The 21,293-nt window shown below is 38.4% G+C and overlaps 1 protein-coding gene across 2 annotated transcripts in view; it reads right to left on the minus strand.

Moving 5' to 3' along the window:
* LOC105465340 (TATA-box binding protein associated factor 4b) overlaps positions 1–21,293 on the minus strand; it is a 166,435-nt gene that overhangs the window by 90,253 nt on the left and 54,889 nt on the right. For both annotated transcript variants that reach the window (XM_011713758.3, XM_011713762.3), the window contains 3 exons: positions 19,697–20,314; positions 13,142–13,277; positions 11,987–12,092 (listed from right to left, as the gene is read on the minus strand). In XM_011713758.3, the coding sequence (XP_011712060.2) occupies positions 11,987–12,092; positions 13,142–13,277; positions 19,697–20,314 (860 nt within the window). The remainder of the gene's footprint in view (positions 1–11,986; positions 12,093–13,141; positions 13,278–19,696; positions 20,315–21,293) is intronic.

The raw sequence follows: 21,293 nt of genomic DNA on the forward strand, positions 1-21,293 counted from the left end.
GAGAATGGCGTAAACCCGGGGGGCGGAGCTTGCAGTGAGCTGAGATCCGGCCACTGCACTCTAGCCCGGGCGACAGAGCCAGACTCCGTCTCAAAAAATAAATAAATAAATAAATAAAAATAAAATAAAATAAAATTCATGCACAAGAGAAAAATAATGAGTAAAATTAAAATACCTTCGATAAAAAGGAATATACAAAAAGGACTTATTTTAACTATGGGCTAGAAAAATAAATAAAGATGTTATAACAATCGAAAACACCAAAATAGTAACATCAAAATAAAACAAATATTTGGGAGGCCAAGGCAGGTGGATCCCCTGAGGTCGGGAGTTTGAAACCGGCCTGGCCAATATGGCAAAACCCCTTCTCTACTAAAAATACAAAAATAAGCTGAGTGTGGTGGCGCGCACCTGTAGTTCCAGCTACTCGAGAAGCTGAGGCACGAGAATCGCTTGAACCCGGCAAGGTGTAGGTTGTGGTGAGCCGAGATCGTGCCACAGCCTGGGCAACAGAGTGAAACTGTATCTCAAAAAATAAAACGGAGTTGAAACTGTATCTCAAAAAATTTCTCAAAAAATAAAATAAAATAAAACAAAAACATATTACTAAAATGAAATTTGCCCTTTTATAAATGGGAATTCACTATAAGATAAAGGTGGCATTACAAATAAGAAAGGTAAAGATGATGAACTCTTTACTATTGCTGAGACAATTCATTTGAGGAAAATTTAATCTCTGCCTCACACATTTACAAAAACAAAATCAAGAATTATTGAAGATGTAAAGGTAAATATCTATATTTGAGGTAAGTGCATACAGATATCTTAGAAGAAGATACAGAAGCACATCATTCTGGGCTCATAATATGAAAGGATACATTAGAATTCAAAAGCCATAAAGAGACTGCTAAACTTTATACTGTAATTTAAAATTTCCATATATGAAACACTAAAAACAAATTTCCAAGTTAAACAAAAAACTAGGAGAAAAATACTTACAATATATACATCAAAGAATTACTACTGTCCAGCATATGTACATAAGCCTGGAAAGCAATAAGTAGTCAACAGATAAATAAGCGAAAGTAACAAGTCAGAAATTTCCCAAAGAAAATACTAACAGTGACATTTTTGCTTCAGGCAGTAAGTGGACTAGATTTACTGAGGAGCAATTACACAGCATAAGACATTTTCATTCCATTGTTTGGTTCACAGGACCTGTCAAAAAAAGGTGTCAGTATAAACAAGCAATGAGGCTGGGCGCGGTGGCTCACGCCTGTAATCCTAGCACTTTTGGAGGCCTAGGCGGGCAGATCATGAGGTCAGGAGATCAAAACCATCCTTGCCAACACGGTGAAACCCGTCTCTACTAAAAATACAAAAAATTAGCCAGGCGTGGTGGTGGGCACCTGTAGTCCCAGCTACTCGGGAGGCTGAGGCAGGAGAATGGCATGAACCCGGGAGGCGGAACTTGCAGTGAGCCGAGATCGCGCCACTGCACTCCAGCCTGGACAACAAAGCAAGACTCCGTCTCAAAAAATAAAAAATAAAAAAAAGTAAGCAATGAGCATAGCCTAAAGGAAGAATTGCCTCAAGGGCATATGACTGTGGCTAGCACTAGTTCTTGATTACAGCGGGAAAATCTGAGGCTCCTGGGTAAGTCAGGTTCCCTGGAACAAGACTAAAGTGGTTCCAAGTCAATAGCAATCCCTGAGTCTACTAGAAACAGTCACAAATCCTCTCTGGAAGAAAGCAAACTCAGTTTAGACCCTCAGGTTTAATCTGATTTACCTGTACAACAAAGTTTTAGATTTATTGACTACGTTTTTTACTCCTAAAAGTCCTATTTGGTTCTTTTTCAAGTATTTGCAGTTATTTTTTAAAATAAATTGCTTCTTGCGCCATTTTGAGATTCCGTATTTTATTTTTAAATACTTTATACTAGTTTTTAACACTTACTATTTCATCATCCTATGTTTGAAGTCACTGGAATTCCAAATGTATTAATGTTACCCTGTAGCTTGACTCAAGGATACTTCCTTGCATCCGTATCTTTAAATGTGAACATATATTTTATATGAACACCCAAAAACAATGGACTAACTAACATCTTCAAAGCAAAAAGACAAAACAGTCAACCTATAATTCTAATCTCAATCTTGACATTGTCTATAAAATAATCTAAAATCATCTAGAAATTATTAGAAATAGTAACAAGGCTGTTGGGTATATGATTTTTTTTAAGTCCTGAATTTCTCTATGCTAATAAAAGAAAAGGCAGTTACCAAAATACAATACCAACAAAAAAGATAAGGTATCTAGGAATAAACCTAACAGATAAATGCAACAAATCGTGCAGAATCTGTATAAATAAAATTATACTACTTTATTGAAAGATATTTAAAAGGGTATATATAATGAAGATATAAATCATGTTCATAGAAGGATCCAAATTATAATAAATCAGCTGGAAGACAGTGTGCCTATGGACTCAGGCCATGCCAATTCAAATTCTAACAGATTACTGGTGGAATTTAACAAGTTGATTGTTAAATTTATAGGGAAGAGCAAAAGCTCAAGTAGAGCCAAGGAAATCAAGAGAGGGGAAAGGGAGTACGAAAGTGGAGGAAGAAAAGGAAATAAAAGAGAAGGAGAAGTAGGTAGAAAATATGCATTACCAAATATAAAACTTCTTTTGAAATTATAGTAAACTAACTGTATGCTATCGGAAATTTTAAAATTAGCCAGTAAAAGAAAATAGAGATAAAAAATAACTTGATTAGAGGCATTTACAAAAAAGAAAGATAAAGAGAAGACCCATATGTATATGACATAGGAGACATTACAGATCACTGAGGAAGGACAAATTGTTCAATAATGCTGCTGGAACGAGTGGTTTCCTATATGGGGAAAAGTGAATTAGGATCCCTAAACCTCCAAACCATAGGAAAAAACAAAAACCAAATTATAACTCCTGAAGACAAAAAGATATTCAAATAGGCTGAGCATGATGGCTCACACCTGTAATCCCAGCACTCTGGGAGGATGAGGCAGGAGGATCACTTGAGGCTACCAGTTCGAGACCAGCCTGGACAACAAAGCAAGACCCCCATCTCTACAAAAAAATTTTAAAACTAGCCGACTGTTGTGGCGTGTACCTGTTGTCTTAGCTACTCTGGAGGCTTGTTTGAGCCCAGGAAATTGAGGTTGCAGTGAGGCACAATAGTGCCACTCAATATACACCAGCCTAGGTGACAGAGATCATTTCTCAAAAAAAAAAAAAAATTTAATATGAAACTTCAAACCTTTTAGAAGACAATATAGGAGACTAACTTTGTGATCTCCAGAAGGATCTCTTAAAGAAGGCATAAGTATTAATCATAAAAGAAACTGCCAAATTCAACAACTTTAAAATTAAGAATTTCTGCTCATCAAAATAAACCTTGTAAAAGAAAGTAAATTGCAAAACACTAACTCTAGTAGATATTTGTAACATAAAAAAGTATAAAGAATTACAAAAGGACTTCTGCTTCTGTTACAGACCATTACTCATATCAGACAATTGTTTTGAGGACAAGAAACTAATAAAGCCAGAACAATTTTAAGTTTATTTGAAGGCATCAGAGAGCTGCCAAGGGAGCCAGGTCTTGAGGGACGACAGCCCTGAGAGAAGAGAACCTCACTGAAGTAACCCCAATTTTCTCCATGTTGTTTTTCCTCTGGGCACATGCTGATTCTTGATGTGGAACAAGACACTAAGAAGCCAGAGACAGCAGCTGCTAAGAGGCAGAAAAGCCAACAGAGCATTAGGCAATCTCATGAGGAGAGAGAGACAGGAAGTTGAGGTCCAAGGCTTCCAGAACTTGAGGGATGAATGGACCACGATCCTACAAATAAGTGAGGCATTTACCAATTTTTTTCATACAGATCTGACACTTAATTAAATATTACCAAGTGCAGCAAAGAAACAGGATTAAAAAGGCAGATAACAGAAACAGAGTCACAGGTAACCCGGACATTGGAAATATTAAGCATTTGACTTTAAAATAACCACAAGTGGCAGGGTGTGGCGTCTCATGTCTATAATCCCAGTGCTTTGGAAGGCTGAGTCAGGAGGATCACTCAAGACCTGGAGTTCAAGACCGGCCTGGGAGACATAGCAAGACCCTACCTCTATGAAAACTAAAAAAAAAAAAAAGTTAGCTAGGCATGGTAGCATGTGCCTGTAGTCCCAGCTACTTGGGAGGCTGAGGCAGGAGCATCACTGGTGCCTAGGAGTTCAAGGCTGCAGTGAGCTATGATTGTGCCACTGTACTTCAACCTGGGCAAAAGAGCAAGACTGTCCCAAAAAAAAAAAAAAAAAAGCGGAAAACAGAGAAACGACAACAACCAAAGAAAACCACACATGCACACAATAAAATAACTACAATTAACTGTTCAAGAACATAGAGGCAAAAATAGATAATTATACCATAGGACAATAATCCATTAAAAAAGAAATAATGGTCATGGATTCTAGTAATACCACAATAGCTTGATCAATAACAATTACAAAATAACAGTTTTTAAAAGACAATCATTTGGAGACTTAATAAAAGCAGGCAGAAAACAGAGGTCAGTCAACCCTTGGATGCTGGGAACAATAATGGGTAAAATTTGTGAGTTTATGTCTTTTGGTCTAAAAGTACTCCCTAGTCTATGCAGCCACATGACTAGTGGCTTGAGATGTCCTGATAACAGAGCTTCAAATACATAATATAAAAATCGACAGAACTAAAGGAAAAACAAACAAAGAAAAAAAAAGTCAGAATTGGAGATTTTAATATCCACTCTAAATAAGTGATAGAAACAGTCTGAAAAATAAAACCAAAAAATAAAAGCCCAGGATATAGAAGATGTGAACACTGTCACCCACCTTCACCAAACTGATGTAGACAACAAAAAACTACTTCCCCAAACTGAATAATATATATTTTCTCCGAAGTGTTCACGAGATAGTAATCAAAATTAGACACACTGAGGAGTCTCAATAAATTTAATAAAATTGAAATTATATGTTCAAGAATATGTTCTCTGATCACAAAACTACATTAGAAAACAAACAAAATATTCCAGAAAAGCACCAAATATTTGTACCAGTAAATTAAAAAAAGAAAACTATCTTGACATGAATGGAACGCCAAAAAAAAAAAAAAAATCCTATTATCAGTTGGGTGCTAAATCAGTATTTAGGGAGAAATTGACAGGATTTTTTGTTGTTGTTGTTGTTGTTTTTATCTTGTAGCCTCAGCTCAAATGAAGAAATGTATAATTTTAAATGCTTACATTAATAATAATAATAATGATAAATGTTTACATTAGAAAACAAGCCAGGCATGGTGACTCATGCCTATAATCCCAGCACTTTGGGAGGCCAAGGCGGGAGGACTGCTTGGGCCCAAGAGTTCAAGACCAGCATGGGCAACATAGTGAAACCTCATCGTTACAAAAAAAATAAAAATTAAAAAAATTAGCTGGGCATGGTGATGCGCACCTGTAGTCCCAGCTGTTCATGTGGCTGAGCCGGGAAGATGGCTTGAGCCCAGGAGTTTGAGGTGACAGTAGCCATGATTGCGCTACTGCAGTCTAATCTGGGCAACAGAGTGAGACTCCATCTCAACAACAAGAAAATTAACAAAACTGATAAAAGCCTACTAATGAAAAGAGGGAGACTACATATTTTATAGACATTAAAAGGATAAAGAAATAAAATTAACAATTTCATGCCTGAAAAAGTCAACTACAAAAATAAAATCCTTGAAAAATGCATACACTAGACTACCATTAAAGCATCTATACACATTCCTAAGAAAAGTATTAGGAACAATTTCTTGCTGATAAATCTGAAAATCAAGATGAAATGTACAAAAACTTTAAAAAAAATACAACTTCATGAAACTGGCATTAAGATGAAATAGAAAATCTAAATACCTCTCTATCTATCAATGAAAATGACTTTGTCGAAAAACATTCTCCCAAAGAAAACAACAGGCCTATCTAGTTTCAATGGTAAATTCATTCATACATTCAAGGAAGAAATCATGTCAATTCTACACAAAAGCTCAAAACAAAGGAGGGGGAAGGACTTTATTACTCATTTTTTTTAAGCTAATATAATCACAGATACCAAATCCTGGCAAACACACTGTAAGAACAAAAAACTATAGACCAAATCCCTCATGAATATCAACACAAAACCCTTACAAAACATGAATCAATGCAGCAATAAAAGAAAAGGCTAATACCCCAGGAATGCAAGAACATTCAAAAATTTAAAAATCAGTGTAATTCACAATCCTAGAATAATAAGAAAAATCAATGACCACCTTAAATAGATGCAGAAAAAGCTCACGACAAAAGCACTCAGTTTAAAAACAGGCAATAGGAAGACTATACTTTCGGGGATCATTTCTATAGTTCTTTACCAGAGAAGTTTCTCTGAACATGTAGAGCGCTGTGTCTTAAAAAAAAAAAAAAAAAAAAAAAGGCTGGGCACGGTGGCTCAGGCCTATAATCCCAGCACTTTGGGAGGACGAGGCAGGCAGATCACCTGAGGTCAGGAGTTCGAGACCAGCCTGACCAACATGGAGAAACCCCGTTGTCTCTACTAAAAATACAAAATTAGCTGCGCATGGTGGCACATACCTGTAATCCTAGCTACTCGGGGGGCTGAGACAGGAGAATCGCTTGAACCCAGGAGGTGGAGGTTGCGGTGAGCCCAAGATCATGCCATTGCACTCCGGCCTGGGCAACAAGAGAAAAACTTCGTCTCAAAAAAAAAAAAAAAGGCAATAGGCTGGGCATGGTGGCTCATGCCTGTAATCCCAGCAGTTTGGGAGGCTGAGGTGGGAGGATCTCATGAGGCCAGGAGTTCAAGAACAGCCTGAGAAACATAGTGAAATCCCTTGTCTCTACAAAACATGGAAATAAAAAAAAAAAATTACTTGGGCATGGTAATGTACACCTGTAGTCCTAGCTACTTGAGAGCCTGAGGCAGGTGAGTCACTTAAGCTCAGGAGTCTGAGGATGCAGTGAGCTAGGATTGCACCTCTGCACCCCAGCCTAGGCAACAGAGCAAGACCTTGTTTCTTAAAATAAAACAAAAACAGGCCAGGCACAGTGGCTCACGCCTGTAATCCCAACACTTTGGGAGGCCGAGAAGGGCGGATCACGAGGTCAGGAGATCGAGACCATCCTGGCTAACATGGTGAAAACCCGTCTCTACTAAAAATACAAAAACAAAATTAGCCGAGTGTGGTGGCGGGTGCCTGTAGTTCCAGCTGCTCGGGAGGCTGAGGCGGCAGAATGGCGTGAACCCGGGAGGCAGAGCTTGCAGTGAGCCAAGATCCTGCCACTGAACTCCAGCCTGGCAGCCTGGGCAACAGAGCGAGACTCCGTCTCCAAATAAATAAATAAATACATAAACAAACAAATAAAACAACAGTCAAAATATTTGAACAGATATTTCACAAAAGAAGTTGCATAAATGGGCAGTGAGGACATGCAACATGCAACATCATTAGTCACTAAGGAAATGCAAATTAAAGTCACAATGAGCTACAACTACATACCCAACCAGAATGGCTAAAATTGAGGGGGGCAGAGACAAAGTAAAACTGCAGTATGAATTGTTAGCAAGGATGTGAAGCAACTAAAACAAAATCTCATACTTTGTTGGTGGGAATGGAAAAATGGTATAACCATTTAGGAAAATAGTGTGGTGGCTTCTGATAGAGTTAAACATATGCTTATATACCTACCATATGACTCAGCAATTCTGTTCCTATGTATTTATACCAAAGAAAATCTATGTCCATACAAAGATACAGACACAAGTGTTCCCAGCAAGCTTTATCATTACCAAAAACTGTAAAAAACCCAAATATCCATCCACAGATAAAGTGAAAATTCAGTGCAAACAAAAGCAATATACCTCTATAATATTACTCAGCAATAAAAAATGCAACTATTGATACATACAACATGTTGTATATCTAACACATTATGCTAGCAAAAGAAGCCAGACACAAGAATATGAACTGTATGATGTGTGAAAATTGATGATATGAATTGGGTCACCCATGTCATACCCAACTAAAACAGAGTAGAGAAGCAGGGGGGGAAAGCAAGCAGGGCACAAAACATTGCTCTAGAAATGTAATTCTTTGTGAGTCCAGCTGCTGAAACTGCCTGTTGTAACCTGAGACCAGTTTAATCTACAACTGCTGAGACAACTTGTTGCAACCCAGAACTATTTTTCCTGCCACCTTCACATGTCAATCAGAGCTGACCAGCTTCCCAGAACCTTAACAGTGCCAATGAATTTTCTCAAAGAGCAATTCATGTCATGTCTCTTTTTTAACCTCCAGCCTTCTCTTTGTTCTTCGGACATACCGGAGACTATCTGGTCTGTGTGTATGCTTTGAACTGCAATTCTTTCTTCCCAAATAAAATGTTAAATTTAGAGATTCACTTCTACATTTTTTTTAAAAAATGAGACAAGAGACTCGCTCTGTCTCCCAGGCTGGAGTGCAGTGGCACAATCTCAGCTCACTGCAATCTCCCAGGGTTCAACTGATTCTCCTGTCTCAGCATCCCAAGTAGCTGAGACTACAGACGTGCACCACCATACCCTGCTAATTTTTGTATTGTTAGTAGAGACAGAGTTTCCCCATGTTAGCCAGGCTGGTCTCGAACTCCTGACATCAAGTGATCCACCTGCCTCGGCCTCCCAAAGTGCTGGGATTACAGGCATGAGCCACTGTGCCCAGCCTACCTCTACATTTTTAATTTGACTTTGACAGATGCCACTTACGCAAAACTCTAGAAGGACAAATCCAAATCCAATCTACAATGATAGAAAGCAGATCAACGGTTGTCCAGAATCTGAGGTGTAATGTGGGGACCGGGTGATAAGGAATGCAAAGGAACCTTTTTGGGGTACTGAAAATATTCCATGTATCCTGACAGTGATAGTTGGTACATGGGTTTAGCTTTATGTCGCGTCATTAAACTGGAATATGATGATGACTGCCTAGATTACTGTCTTCCAGAATACCCAAACTTCAAACTATAAAGGGAAAAAAACAACAAATCCCATGCAAACTTTTTCGTTTTCTCAATCTCATCTCCCCCTCCCCACCCCACCCCACCCCGTGCCTCAAGGCTTGCTATAGGCAAAAAGAGATGGGGAAAAAAAAAAAAAAAAACCTGCAGAAAACAGAGACAGGGCAGACCCAGTGGTGGGCATAAGACTAAATACATCCCAAGTCAGGAAATGCTAAAAAGGTGTTCCCATAAATCAAAGATTTAACAAGACAATGATGGGGCAACATTTTAAAAAAGTGTAATACAGAAAGTGTTGATTTCACAGCCAGCCAAGCTGTCCTTCAAGTATCAAAGACACTGAAAAATAGTTTTAACATACAACAATTTAGGACAGGGGTCCCCAGAAACTGGACTGCACAGGAAGAGGTGAGAGGTGCACAAGCGAGCATTACTGCCTGAGCTCCACCTCCTGTCAGATCAGCGGTAGCATTAGATTCTCATAGGAGCACAAACCCTACTGTGAACTGCACATTTGAGAGATCTAGGTTGTGCACTCCTTATGAGAATCTAATGCCTGATGATCTGAAGTGGAATAGTTTCATCTTGAAACTATCCCCTCCCCCTCAATCCTGGTCTGTGGAAAAATTGACTTCCATGAAATCAGTCCCTGGTGCCAAAAACGTTAGGGACTAACGACTTAGGGAATTCTACACCCATGAGCCTTTTCTGAGGAATTTACCAGCAGATAAACTTCATTCAAGTTCAACCAAGAGATGACAGAACATGTCAGAAAAAAAGACTGAAGGTGAACATTTTAATATATGTATATAAAAGTAGACCTACAAATAAAATGTACACAGGGATGAGGAAGGAAGATTAAGGTACAAATTTTATACAAATGTTATATTAAAATATATATAAATTATGCAATTAAAATATATATATTTAATATATACATATATATAATATATATTATATATATTTAAGATCCAAGTGTTTGCCAGATAAACAATTTGGAAATATTTTCCTTGTGGCATGTTTATTCATTTCCTTGACAGTGTCTTTCACAGAACAAAAGTTTTTTAATTTTCTGAATTCCAGTTCATTAATTTTTCCTCTTGTAGATCGCTCTTTTCATGTGTTATCTAAGAAATGTGTGTAACCCAAGGTTACAAAGATTTTCTCCTATGCTTTGTTTCAGAAGATCTCCAGTTTCAGGCTTGCCCTTTCTCTTAATCGTCATCCTTTAATTCCCATCTATTACCTGTATAAAAACTATTGTGTACATGTTCTATTTTCTCTGCTTTCCCCCACTTTAACTGCATAATTTCTATATATACAAATGTTATATTTGTGTATATATAAATATATTTTTAATATAAATATTCATATAAAAACATATTATACAAATATATATACACATGTTATGTTTGTATATATTTTTCATATATTTGTATATATAAAAATGCAAAAAGGAATGTATATAAAAATTTGCTTTATATATTTGTATATATAAAATATATATACAATATATATTTTTATTGTATAAAATTGTATATATTGTATATAAATATATATACAAACATAACATTTGTATAACATTTGTTTATACATATATAAACTCTTAAAAACTCTTGATCATAAGAAACCAACACAAGAAACAAAAACAGGCCAAAAATTTAAACACACACTTCACCAAAGATATATAAATAACAAATAAGCACAAAAACAGATGATCAACATCTTTAGCCATTAGAAAAATGCAAACTAAAACCACAATAATAACCACTTATACACCTATTAAAATGGATTTTAAAAAATCAAAAGAACTGAGAATTACCAAATGCTCACAAAGTTGGACAGGAACTGCAACACTCATCATCAATGACAGAAATGCAAAATGGGGCCGGGCGCGGTGGCTCAAGCCTGTAATCCCAACACTTTGGGAGGCCGAGACGGGCGGATCACAAAGTCAGGAGATCGAGAGCATCCTGGCTAACACGGTGAAACCCCGTCTCTACTAAACAATACAAAAAACTAGCCGGGCGAGGTGGCGGGCGCCTATAGTCCCAGCTACTCGGGAGGCTGAGGCAGGAGAATGGCGTGAACCCGAAAGATGGAGCTTGCAGTGAGCTGAGATCTGGCCACTGCACTCCAGTTTGGGCGACAGAGCGACACTCCGTCTCAAAAAAAAAAAAAAAAGAAATGCAAAATGACACAGTCATTTTGATAAAGAATTTGGTAATTTCCTTACCAAAGTTTACACTTATCTAATGACTCATCAGTCATATTTCTAGATAGCAAAAGCATATGTTCACGAAAAATTCTGTACGTGAAGCTTTATTATATTATCATCAGAAAAACTGTAAACTACCCAAACGTCCATCAATAGCAAAAAAGATCAAATTTAATTTCATAAAATAAAATGCTTCTCGGCAATGAAAAAAAACCATCGTCTAATATTCAAAATGACACAGATGATCTAAAAAAACATGCTGAGTTAAAAAGTCTGATGCAAAAGGGTACATGATAACGTAAAACTCCATTTATGTGAAGTTCAAGAATAGACAAAAATGATCTATCATGATGGACATAAGAACAGTAGCTGCCAGAGGCAAGGGATAAGGGTAATTGATTTCAAAGGTGCATAAAGGTGATGAATATGTTCAGTATCTTGATCGGCATGATGATTACACAGGTATATATATTTGACAAAATTCACTGAGCTATACATTTAATAGTTGTGCACTTTATTGTTTATAAATTATACTCAATAAAATGCTGTTAGCTTTGTAAAAAGGCATCAGTATATATATTTTATTAAGGTATTATCCTGTCATCTCTCCTTTTTTAAAAAATATTACTTCCTTAAACCAAATTTAACTATTTATTTTCTTACCGGAAGCATGATGTTCCATTCTCTTTTATTTTATTTTTCTGAGTAGGAGATGCTTGAAGCGACAGAATTTTATTTCCAGGCAGAGTAATTTGCTTTAGAATGGAAGCTATAAAAACAAAACAAGAAAAAAATAGAATACAAAAAAAGCAATCATGTCATATTAGGAAAAATCCAGGACAACAGTTTTTAATATATATAGAATAATCAAAGAAAATTCCAAGTTTCCCTAGAACTATGCTTAAATTCAAACATGACAATGAATTTATTCCCTGAATAAGAAATAATCGTATAAAATAAGAATCTTTCCATTTCTTTTTAGATAGTCTATGGAATTAGCAGTATTACAAAAATATCATGAAGTAAAAGGCACCTGAAACATGTTAATAATACACTGCTTCTATTGGTGTATTTTAAAAATACATAAAGCTCTACCTGACATTGGTAAGACTGATTTCCCAGTCTACCTGACTTGGGTAAGACTGATTTCCACACATATGTATGGATGTACATGCATACAAGTATGTATGTAGAGAAAGAACTACATTTTAAGAAGAAATATTCTATAGCAAATTTTATAAGTTAAATAAGTCCTTATTTACTAATAGATTGTTTTATCAAATTACAGAATACCATGAATAGTTGTTTTTTTTAATTCCAAAACAACAGATAACCCTAAAAAGTTTACATGTGTGTAAAAAGAAATGTAATCATAGCTGGGCGCAGTGGCTCACGCCTGTAATCCCAGCACTTTGGGAGGCCAAGGTTGGTGGATCGACCACTTGAGATCAGGAGTTTGAGACCAGCTTGGCCAACCTGGTAAAACCCAGTCTCTACTAAAACTACAAAAATTAGCCAGCTGTGGTGGTGCACGCATGTAATCCCAGCTACTCAGGAGGCTGAGAACACGAGAACTGATTAAACCTGGGAGGTGGAGGTTCACTGAGCTGAGATTGTGCCACTGTACTCCAGCCTGGGCAACAGAGCAAGACTCTGTCTGGGGAGAGAAATCTAATCATTATCTTTCTGTTTTCTTTCAATAGGTACCAACTTTAAAAGACCAAGCCTGTCTTCACTTAACATAGCAACAAAAAAGTTATACAAAACCCCTCTACGTTCTAACCCAGCGTGATGGGACTAAGATGGACCAGCATCTACCTGGAGGAAACTGACTGGTAGGTATTACGGTATTCACTGGCATCGTCTTCTGTCCACATTTCTGAATGGTCAATGTTGAGGAATGTGAAAGTGTGGTCACTTGCTTTTCATTGCCTCCTGAAGGCTGCTGAACTACCTGAAACAATGAGAACTATCAATATAGTCGTTCAACTTAAGGCTTTAGAAAATGATAAGATTTCAGGTTTAAACAACAGACTGTGTTCACCCAGCCATAAATATACCTTTATCTTAACATAACAAGAATGCCTACTTTAAATTTGTGCGAAGCAAAATTATCCTGTTCAAAAGTAAAAAACATTACTATTTCACATACATTATTTTTAAAATGGAATTTAAAATTTTATTTCACCATGCTCAATTTAAATCTCCCTATAAATCTATTTCCAATTGTTAATTACAGTGAAAAATTTAAAGCACATATAAAAATAGACAGGATAAAACAAAACCACCTATATCATTACCCAGCTTCAACAATGATTAATTCTTGATCAATCTTGTTTCCATCTACACCCCTACCCACTTCCCTGCCACTCTCAATTATTTTAAGGCAAATCTCAGATATATCGCTTTATCCATAAATATTTCCAAATATATCTTTAAAAGATAAGGACTTTTTATGTGCCATTTTAACAAAGTATTTTCTTTTCTTTTCTTTTTTTTTTTTTTTAGAGAGAATATTGCTCTGTCACCCAGGCTGCAGTGCAGTGGCACCATCTTGGCTCACTGCAAACCTCTGCCTCCCAGGTTCAAGTGATTCTCATGCCTCAGCCTCCTGAGTAGCTGGGATTACAGGCATGCGCCACCATGCCTGGCTAATTTTTGTATTTTTAGTAGAGACTAGGTTTCACTATGTTAGCCAGGCTGGTCTCTAACTCCTGACCTCAAGTGATCCGCCCACCTCAGCCTCCCAAAGTGCTGGGATTACCCCTGTAATCCCAGCGGGGATCACAGGTGTAATCCCAGCGGGGATCACACAGGGCGTGTGAGCCAGCGCACCCAGACTAAATTATTTTCTTAAACCATCGCTTGAAAGCAGGAGGCGGAGGCTGCAGTGAGCTGAGATTGCACCAGTGCACTCCAGCCTGGGTGACAGAGTGAGACCCTGTTTTTTTTAGACAAAACAAAACAGGTAGGAAAACAGTCATCATGTATTTGAGCCAGCTATTGATAGTGAACTTAGACTCATATATGGCAAATATAAATGTGCCATGGTCTTGCCAAAAGAGTTCTAAACAGAATTTTTGAAGTTCAATTTATTCAACTTATGTGTATTACTTTAAAAAAGTAACAAGAAACACAACATGTCCTGGTAAGTAATCATACAGTAACTAATGTCCCTAGAGAAGAAATATTAGTCAGAATAATTCAATTGCCTTTATTCTTTGAGAACAGACAAGAACTCTTTTAAAAATGATACATTTCAATGAAGCTGAGATCATATTCATGTACTGTAGTTCTAAGGATCAGGCTTAAATTATAAAAAGTAATATACAGGTACCATTTTATGCATTCAGACTGAAACTCAAGAGAAACACTCCCAGCTTATTTTCTGGTTATCTGCTCTGTCCTTCTTGATGCTCCTTATTAGGTATTCCAGTCAGTATTTTAATTACGAAAGACAGTAATATTCAAAAATTGTTTAGCAGTGTGAAAGTTGTCAGAATCAAAATGAAGTCACTTGTATTTGAAAGAAAACAAAAAACAAAACTCTAACAAATAGAGCTAGGGAAGGAAGACTAAAAAGAGAGGGTTCTCATGCTTGTATGCCTAATCACAAAAACTATCCCAATAGACCGCCAAAACCACAACCTTGCACAAAGGCCATAGCAACAGTACACAAAAAATACTTCTGCAAGGACATCATCTGCTCAGCAACTGCCTATTTAAACCTGGACTGGTGTCACCCTTGTTACTGAGCTTTGTAGTCAAGGATGATAATTTCAAAACAACTATGTAATTCTTCTCATTTTTCCTTTTAAAATCTGTCCTCCTTTACTCAGGAAGACTGCTTGAGGCCAGGATTTTGAGACTTGACTGGGCAATATAGCAAGACCCTGTCTCTAACCAAAATAAAAAGTTTTTAATTAGCCAGGCATGATGGCATGCACCTGTAGTCCTAGCTACCCAGGAGGCTGAGGAAGGAGGATTGCTTGAGCCCAGGAGATGGAGGCTGCAGTGAGCCACGATGGCACCACTGCACTTCAGGCTAGGCAACAAAATGAAACCCTGAGTCTTTAAAAATTAAAAATAAAAAAAAACCTTTGTCTTCCTTTATCTCCCTGAATACACACAGTTTACTTACGGTACCTGTATTCCAACTGCAATGCTCCATTTCCAATTACATATCCTATTCTTTTAAAGAATCTCTTTGTTATTTAGGCTGACACCAGTTAGTCTTCATATCATTGTTGATGGGGACACAAAAATATAACACAAAGTTTTGAGTTGGGACTTAACAACCTTCTATCCCCATCACTTCTCATCTTAATGACTCTAACACCTGGGACAATATATGTGTCTAGTCTAACAAAAATATGGGAGGCATACTCCTGAACATCTGCTAGGAAAAACAAAATGAGTGATAATGTAAGAGAATTCATTAATGTTCTTTCAAAGAAAGTACCACATAAAACCATGGTACTAAGCAGATCATTTCAGCTCAGGAGTTCGAGACCAGCCTGGGCAACATGGCGAAACCCTGTCTCTACTAAAAACACAAGAAAATTAGCTGGGTGTGATGGCCTGCTCCTGCAGTCCCAGCTAGTCAGGAGGCTGAGGTGGCAAGATCATCTGAGCCCGGAAAGTCAAGACTGCAGTGAGCCATGATCATGCACTCTAACTTGGGTGACAGAAGTGAGACATTGTCTCAAACACACACACACACACACACACACACACACACACACACACACACACACAAATGAGGAACATTAAAAAGGAATTTTTAAATCTATGATTATTAAAAGAAATGTATGTATTCTTCAGACCATATGGAGTTAGATTAACCCCAGATTTGATCCAGTGCAGCAATTCTTATATTTTAAATGATTATTTGCTATATTGCTTATAAGCTGCATGGAATATGTTATTTTATAGCAACATGAGTGTTTTTCTCCTCACTTAGAACTAGGATTGCCGGGCGCGGTGGCTCAAGCCTGTAATCCCAGCACTTTGGGAGGCCGAGACGGGTGGATCACGAGGTCAGGAGATCAAGACCATCCTGGCTAACACGGTGAAACCCCGTCTCTACTAAAAAATACAAAAAACTAGCCGGGCGAGGTGGCGGGCGCCTGTAGTCCCAGCTACTCGGGAGGCTGAGGCAGGAGAATGGCGTGAACCCGGGAGGCGGAGCTTGCAGTGAGCCGAGATCCGGCCACTGCACTCCAGCCTGGGCGACAGAGCAAGACTCCGTCTCAAAAAAAAAAAAAAAAAAAAAAAAAAAAAGAACTAGGATTAAATTGGACTATGGTTTATAATGGATTCAATGATGATATTCCTTAATTAACTTTCAAACTCGAGTAATATTAATTTTCTAACTTAGTTTGTTTGAAAGAATGCCCTAGTTCAATCCTCTCTATGGCATTACCATATAGAATGGTTTATGTTGTTTTGCTCCAGGTAAATCTGTTGTGAAATAAATTACAATCCATCTTCAGTGTCTGGCCACTTGGGCTCTTGCCACTTTAAATAGGTAGGTGTAAATACTAACATCAAATTTACTGGCTAAAGTTGAAACAAAGGACAAACAAGAAAGTAGAATTCACAGGGAAAATTAAATTATTAAAAATGAAGGTAGGGTAGGAAGTAAAAAAAACCCTAAAATTTACCATCAGATTTTTTTGCATTATTTCTTTATTGAAATGATTTATAATGTATAACAAATCAAACCTACAAACAAAAATGCTATCAAGATACTATCATGAGACAGCTCCTGCTTCAGGACATTCCAGAAACCGAGAAGTTCTAAGAGCACCATACCGTAATGGAGAGATCATCTGGGTTCTAGTCTGAGATCCATTACTTGACTGTTTTTTGTTTTGTTTTGCTTTTGTTTTTTTGAGACGGAGTTTTGCTATTGTCACCCAGGCTGGAGTGCTGTGGCACGATCTCGGTTCACTGCAACCTCTGCCTCCCGGGTTCAAGTTGTTCTCCTGCCTCAGCCTCCCAATAGCTGGGATTACAGGTGCCCGCCACCACACTCGGCTAATTTTTGTATTTTTAGTAGAGATGGGGCTTCACCGTGTTGGGCAGGCTGGTCTCAAACTCCTGACCTCAGGTGATCTGCCCACCTTGGCCTCCCATAGTGCTGAGATTATAGGCATGAGCTGCCATGCCCGGCCACTTGACTGTTACTGGATGAGTCGGCTCAGAATTTCTGGATTCTTAGTTTTCTCCCAACCTTTTTATCATAAAATTATTTTAAAATCCATAGCACATAATGACATGATTTTAAAACTATGTAGCTATAAAGTATTATTTCACCCTAGGGACCTATATGCTATAGATGCTCAATAAAGATTAGCATTGATTCAAGAATCAATTATGACACATAAAGAGGATTTCAATTCTGTTCAGTACTACCAAAAAGAGGCCTTTCCTTGGGGCAACTCCTCTATTCCAGTGGTTCTCCAACCTGGCTGCCCAGAACAATGTTTAAGAATCATTGCTTCTAAAAATGTTGTTTCATCTCTGAGATTAAATTCAGGCACCCAAGAGAAATCCTGCAAGGCAGTTACATTTCTCCATTCAAAAATGAGATGCAGAGTGGGAAGGGATGAGAAAAGATTAGTGCCCAGAAAATGACCATCACCCTGTCTGCTCAAGAGTTCAACTACTCTCCAATTCTGGTCACTGATCAACCCCTTTCGTTCTATGTCCAAGGCTGCCCTGTTGCCTCAGATGGCAATCACTCAGATACTTCTTATTCTGATAACACAAACAAGGCTGGAAAGGCTACACAAGAAGCAGAATGAACCAGAAGAGAGATTTAAAACACAGCCTCTAATGCAAAGCATTGCAAAAGAGAAAAAGGACATTCACCAAAAGAAGAGCAAGCTCTGTTATCATAGAAGATAGGGAAGAACTTTACTAAAAACATTATGATTTTAATTAATGCACCATGTAGTATCCCCCATGAGTTAACAATACTTTCATAGTTTTTTGGTAAAACTTATCTTTTCTTAAATTAAGAAGAACATTCTAAACACTAATCGACAAACAGCTAAAATTTCCTTCTTTCACCCAAGAACCTCCCAACCTACTAAGTTGAGGGAAAAAAACACAACAATCAGACAAAACAAAGGAATATTCTGCAGATATTCTGGGCACTTAAAACACTACAATATAATGAACAACCACAAAAAGCTAGAAAAGTATTCTAGATTAAATGAGCCGGGTACAGTGGCTCCTGCCTATAATCCCAACACTTTAGGAGGTCGAAGTCGAGAGGATCACTTGAGGCCAAGAGTCTGGGCAACATGGCAAGACCCTCTCTCTACAAAAAAATAAAAGTTAAAAGACGTTATTGGGACAATTACAGAAATACTGTACCAATATTAATTTCCTGTGTGTGACAATAGGTATGTTGCGGTTATGTTTTACCAAAAAAAAAACCTTTTAGGAGATACATACACTGTGCATTGTCATAATTTTTGCAACCACTCTCAGATGGTTCAGTAAAGACTTACGTGTTGGCCGGGCGCGGTGGCTCAAGCCTGTAATCCCAGCACTTTGGGAGGCCGAGACAGGCGGATCACGAGGTCAGCAGATCGAGACCATCCTGGCTAACCCAGTGAAACCCCATCTCTACTAAAAAATACAAAAAACTAGCCGGGCAAGGTGGCGGGCGCCTGTAGTCCCAGCTACTCGGGAGGCTGAGGCAGGAGAATGGCGTAAACCCGGGAGGCGGAGCTTGCAGTGAGCTGAGATCCGGCCACTGCATTCCAGCCTGGGCAACAGAGCGAGACTCCGTCTCAAAAAAAAAAAAACAAAAAAAAAGACTTATGTGTTTGCTGCTGGGTGTGGTGGCTCACGCCTGTTTGTAATCCCAGTGCTTTGGAAGGCCAAGGCGGGTGGATCACTTAAGGCCAGGAGTTCAAGACTAGCCTGGCCAACATGGAGAAACTCCATCTCTAACAAAAATACAAAAATTAGCCAGCACGGTGGTGCACACCGGTAATCCCAGCTACTCAGGAGGATGAGGCATGAGAATTGCCTGAACCTGGGAGGCGGAGGTAACAGTGAGCCAAGATTGTGCCACTGCCACTGCACTCCAGCCTGGGCGACAGAGTGAGACTCTATCTTAAACAAAACAAAACAAAAAAAAGACTTACATGTGTGTTTATAGGTGTGAGTAGAAAGAGGAAAACAAAGCAAATGAGTGAGATAAAAAAAAAAAAAAAAAAAAAAAATTTTAATTGGTCAAACCCGTAAACAGTATACAGCCTTCCCAGTTTTTTTACTAGTCTTACCAGTTTTCTGAATGTTCAAAAATTTCAAAATAAATAACTGAGGAAGAAACAAAATGTTACTCACTAGTTGCTTGACTTGAACTGCCTGTGGAATCCCAGCTGGCTGTGAAAGGACAGGGCCTGGCTGGGCAAGTTTGATTTGAATTGGAGTCCCAATAACAGGCTTGTCAGATGTGGTCCCAGCAGAAGTAACAACAGGTTTCACAGATGGAAGACAAATAGCTGCACCTGAAGTTTCTCCAAAAGTTACTGCTGGAAGGGACAGTGTTACTGCTGTTCCAGAGACAACTGGCTTTTCAGGTTGCAGTGAGACCGTGGTCACTGTGTTTGGTACAGATGTCACAAGTGGTTTTGAAGTCTGAAGCAAAACAGTTCCAGCTGTTGTTCCTCCTGTTGCAGCAGCTGGGCCCACAGAATGAAGTGTCACAACTCCAGCTTTTGCTCCCACTGGACCAGCAAGTGGGTTCAAAGCTTGCACTGACACAGTTCTGGGTGCTGTTGCTCCAGAAACAATAAAGGACTTTTCAGACTGGCTTGAGGACACTGTTGTTGTCACCACAGGAGAAGTTGTTACTGTTGTAGTACAGGTAGCAATGACGATCTCACTAGAGGTCTGCTGAACACATTGCTGGATGAAGCTCTGGGAGTTAGGCAGAAGTTGTCGTAAGGCAACCACGCTTTTCTGGAAACGTAGAGGAATGGAAAAAAACACTGCTAACAAATCAGCTACGTGTAAAACAAAATGTGGTATTTCATACCTTTACAACTTAAAACCAATCAAAAGTGTATCAAGTATTTCAGTTGAAGACAGCTGGTATCACTTACTTATATCCTGTCAATATCCAGGATACAATCAATTTGAAGCTCAAAAGTGCTTGTTTTCCAATATGAAATTACTATATCTCAGTATTATACTTATTTGTATTCCCTCAATATCAATTTAGTACAACATGTATGATACTTTTCTATAATCATCTAAACCCTATAATAGATCATTAACAACTTCAGCATTTGTAAGTTTATTTAAACCACAGCAGAATCTAGGTCTCTTCATTAAGTAACTTTCAAACTTTGGATAGAAATAGGTGCAGTGGCTCATGCCTGTAATCCCAGCACTCTGGGAGTCCAAAGCAAGCAATCACTTGAGGCCAGGAGTTTGAGATCAGCCTAGGCAACATGGCAAAACCCCATCTATACAAAATATACAAAAATTAGTCAGGCATGGTGGGCACACACCTGTAGTCCCAGCTACTCGGGAGGTAGAGGTTGCAGTAAGCTGAGATCATGCCACTGCACTCCAGCCTGCGTGGCAGAGTAAAACCCCATCTCAAAAAAAAAACGGTGGCTCAAGCCTGTAATCCCAGCACTTTGGGAGGCCGAGGCGGGTGGATCACGAGGTCAGGAGATCGAGACTATCCTGGCTAACATGGTGAAACCCCGTCTCTACTAAAAATACAAAAAACTAGCCGGGCGTGGTGGCGGGCGCCTGTAGTCTCAGCTACTTGGGAGGCTGAGGCGGGAGAATGGCGTGAACCCGGGAGGCGGAGCTTGCAGTGAGCCGAGATCACGCCACTGCACTCCAGCCTGGGAGACACAGCGAGACTCCGTCTCAAAAAAAAAAAAAAAAAAAAAAAAAAGGAAAGGAAGAAATAGTCTTTAAA

Source organism: Macaca nemestrina, chromosome 19 (genome assembly GCF_043159975.1).
Source record: "Macaca nemestrina isolate mMacNem1 chromosome 19, mMacNem.hap1, whole genome shotgun sequence".
NCBI classification, from domain to species: Eukaryota; Metazoa; Chordata; class Mammalia; order Primates; family Cercopithecidae; genus Macaca; species Macaca nemestrina.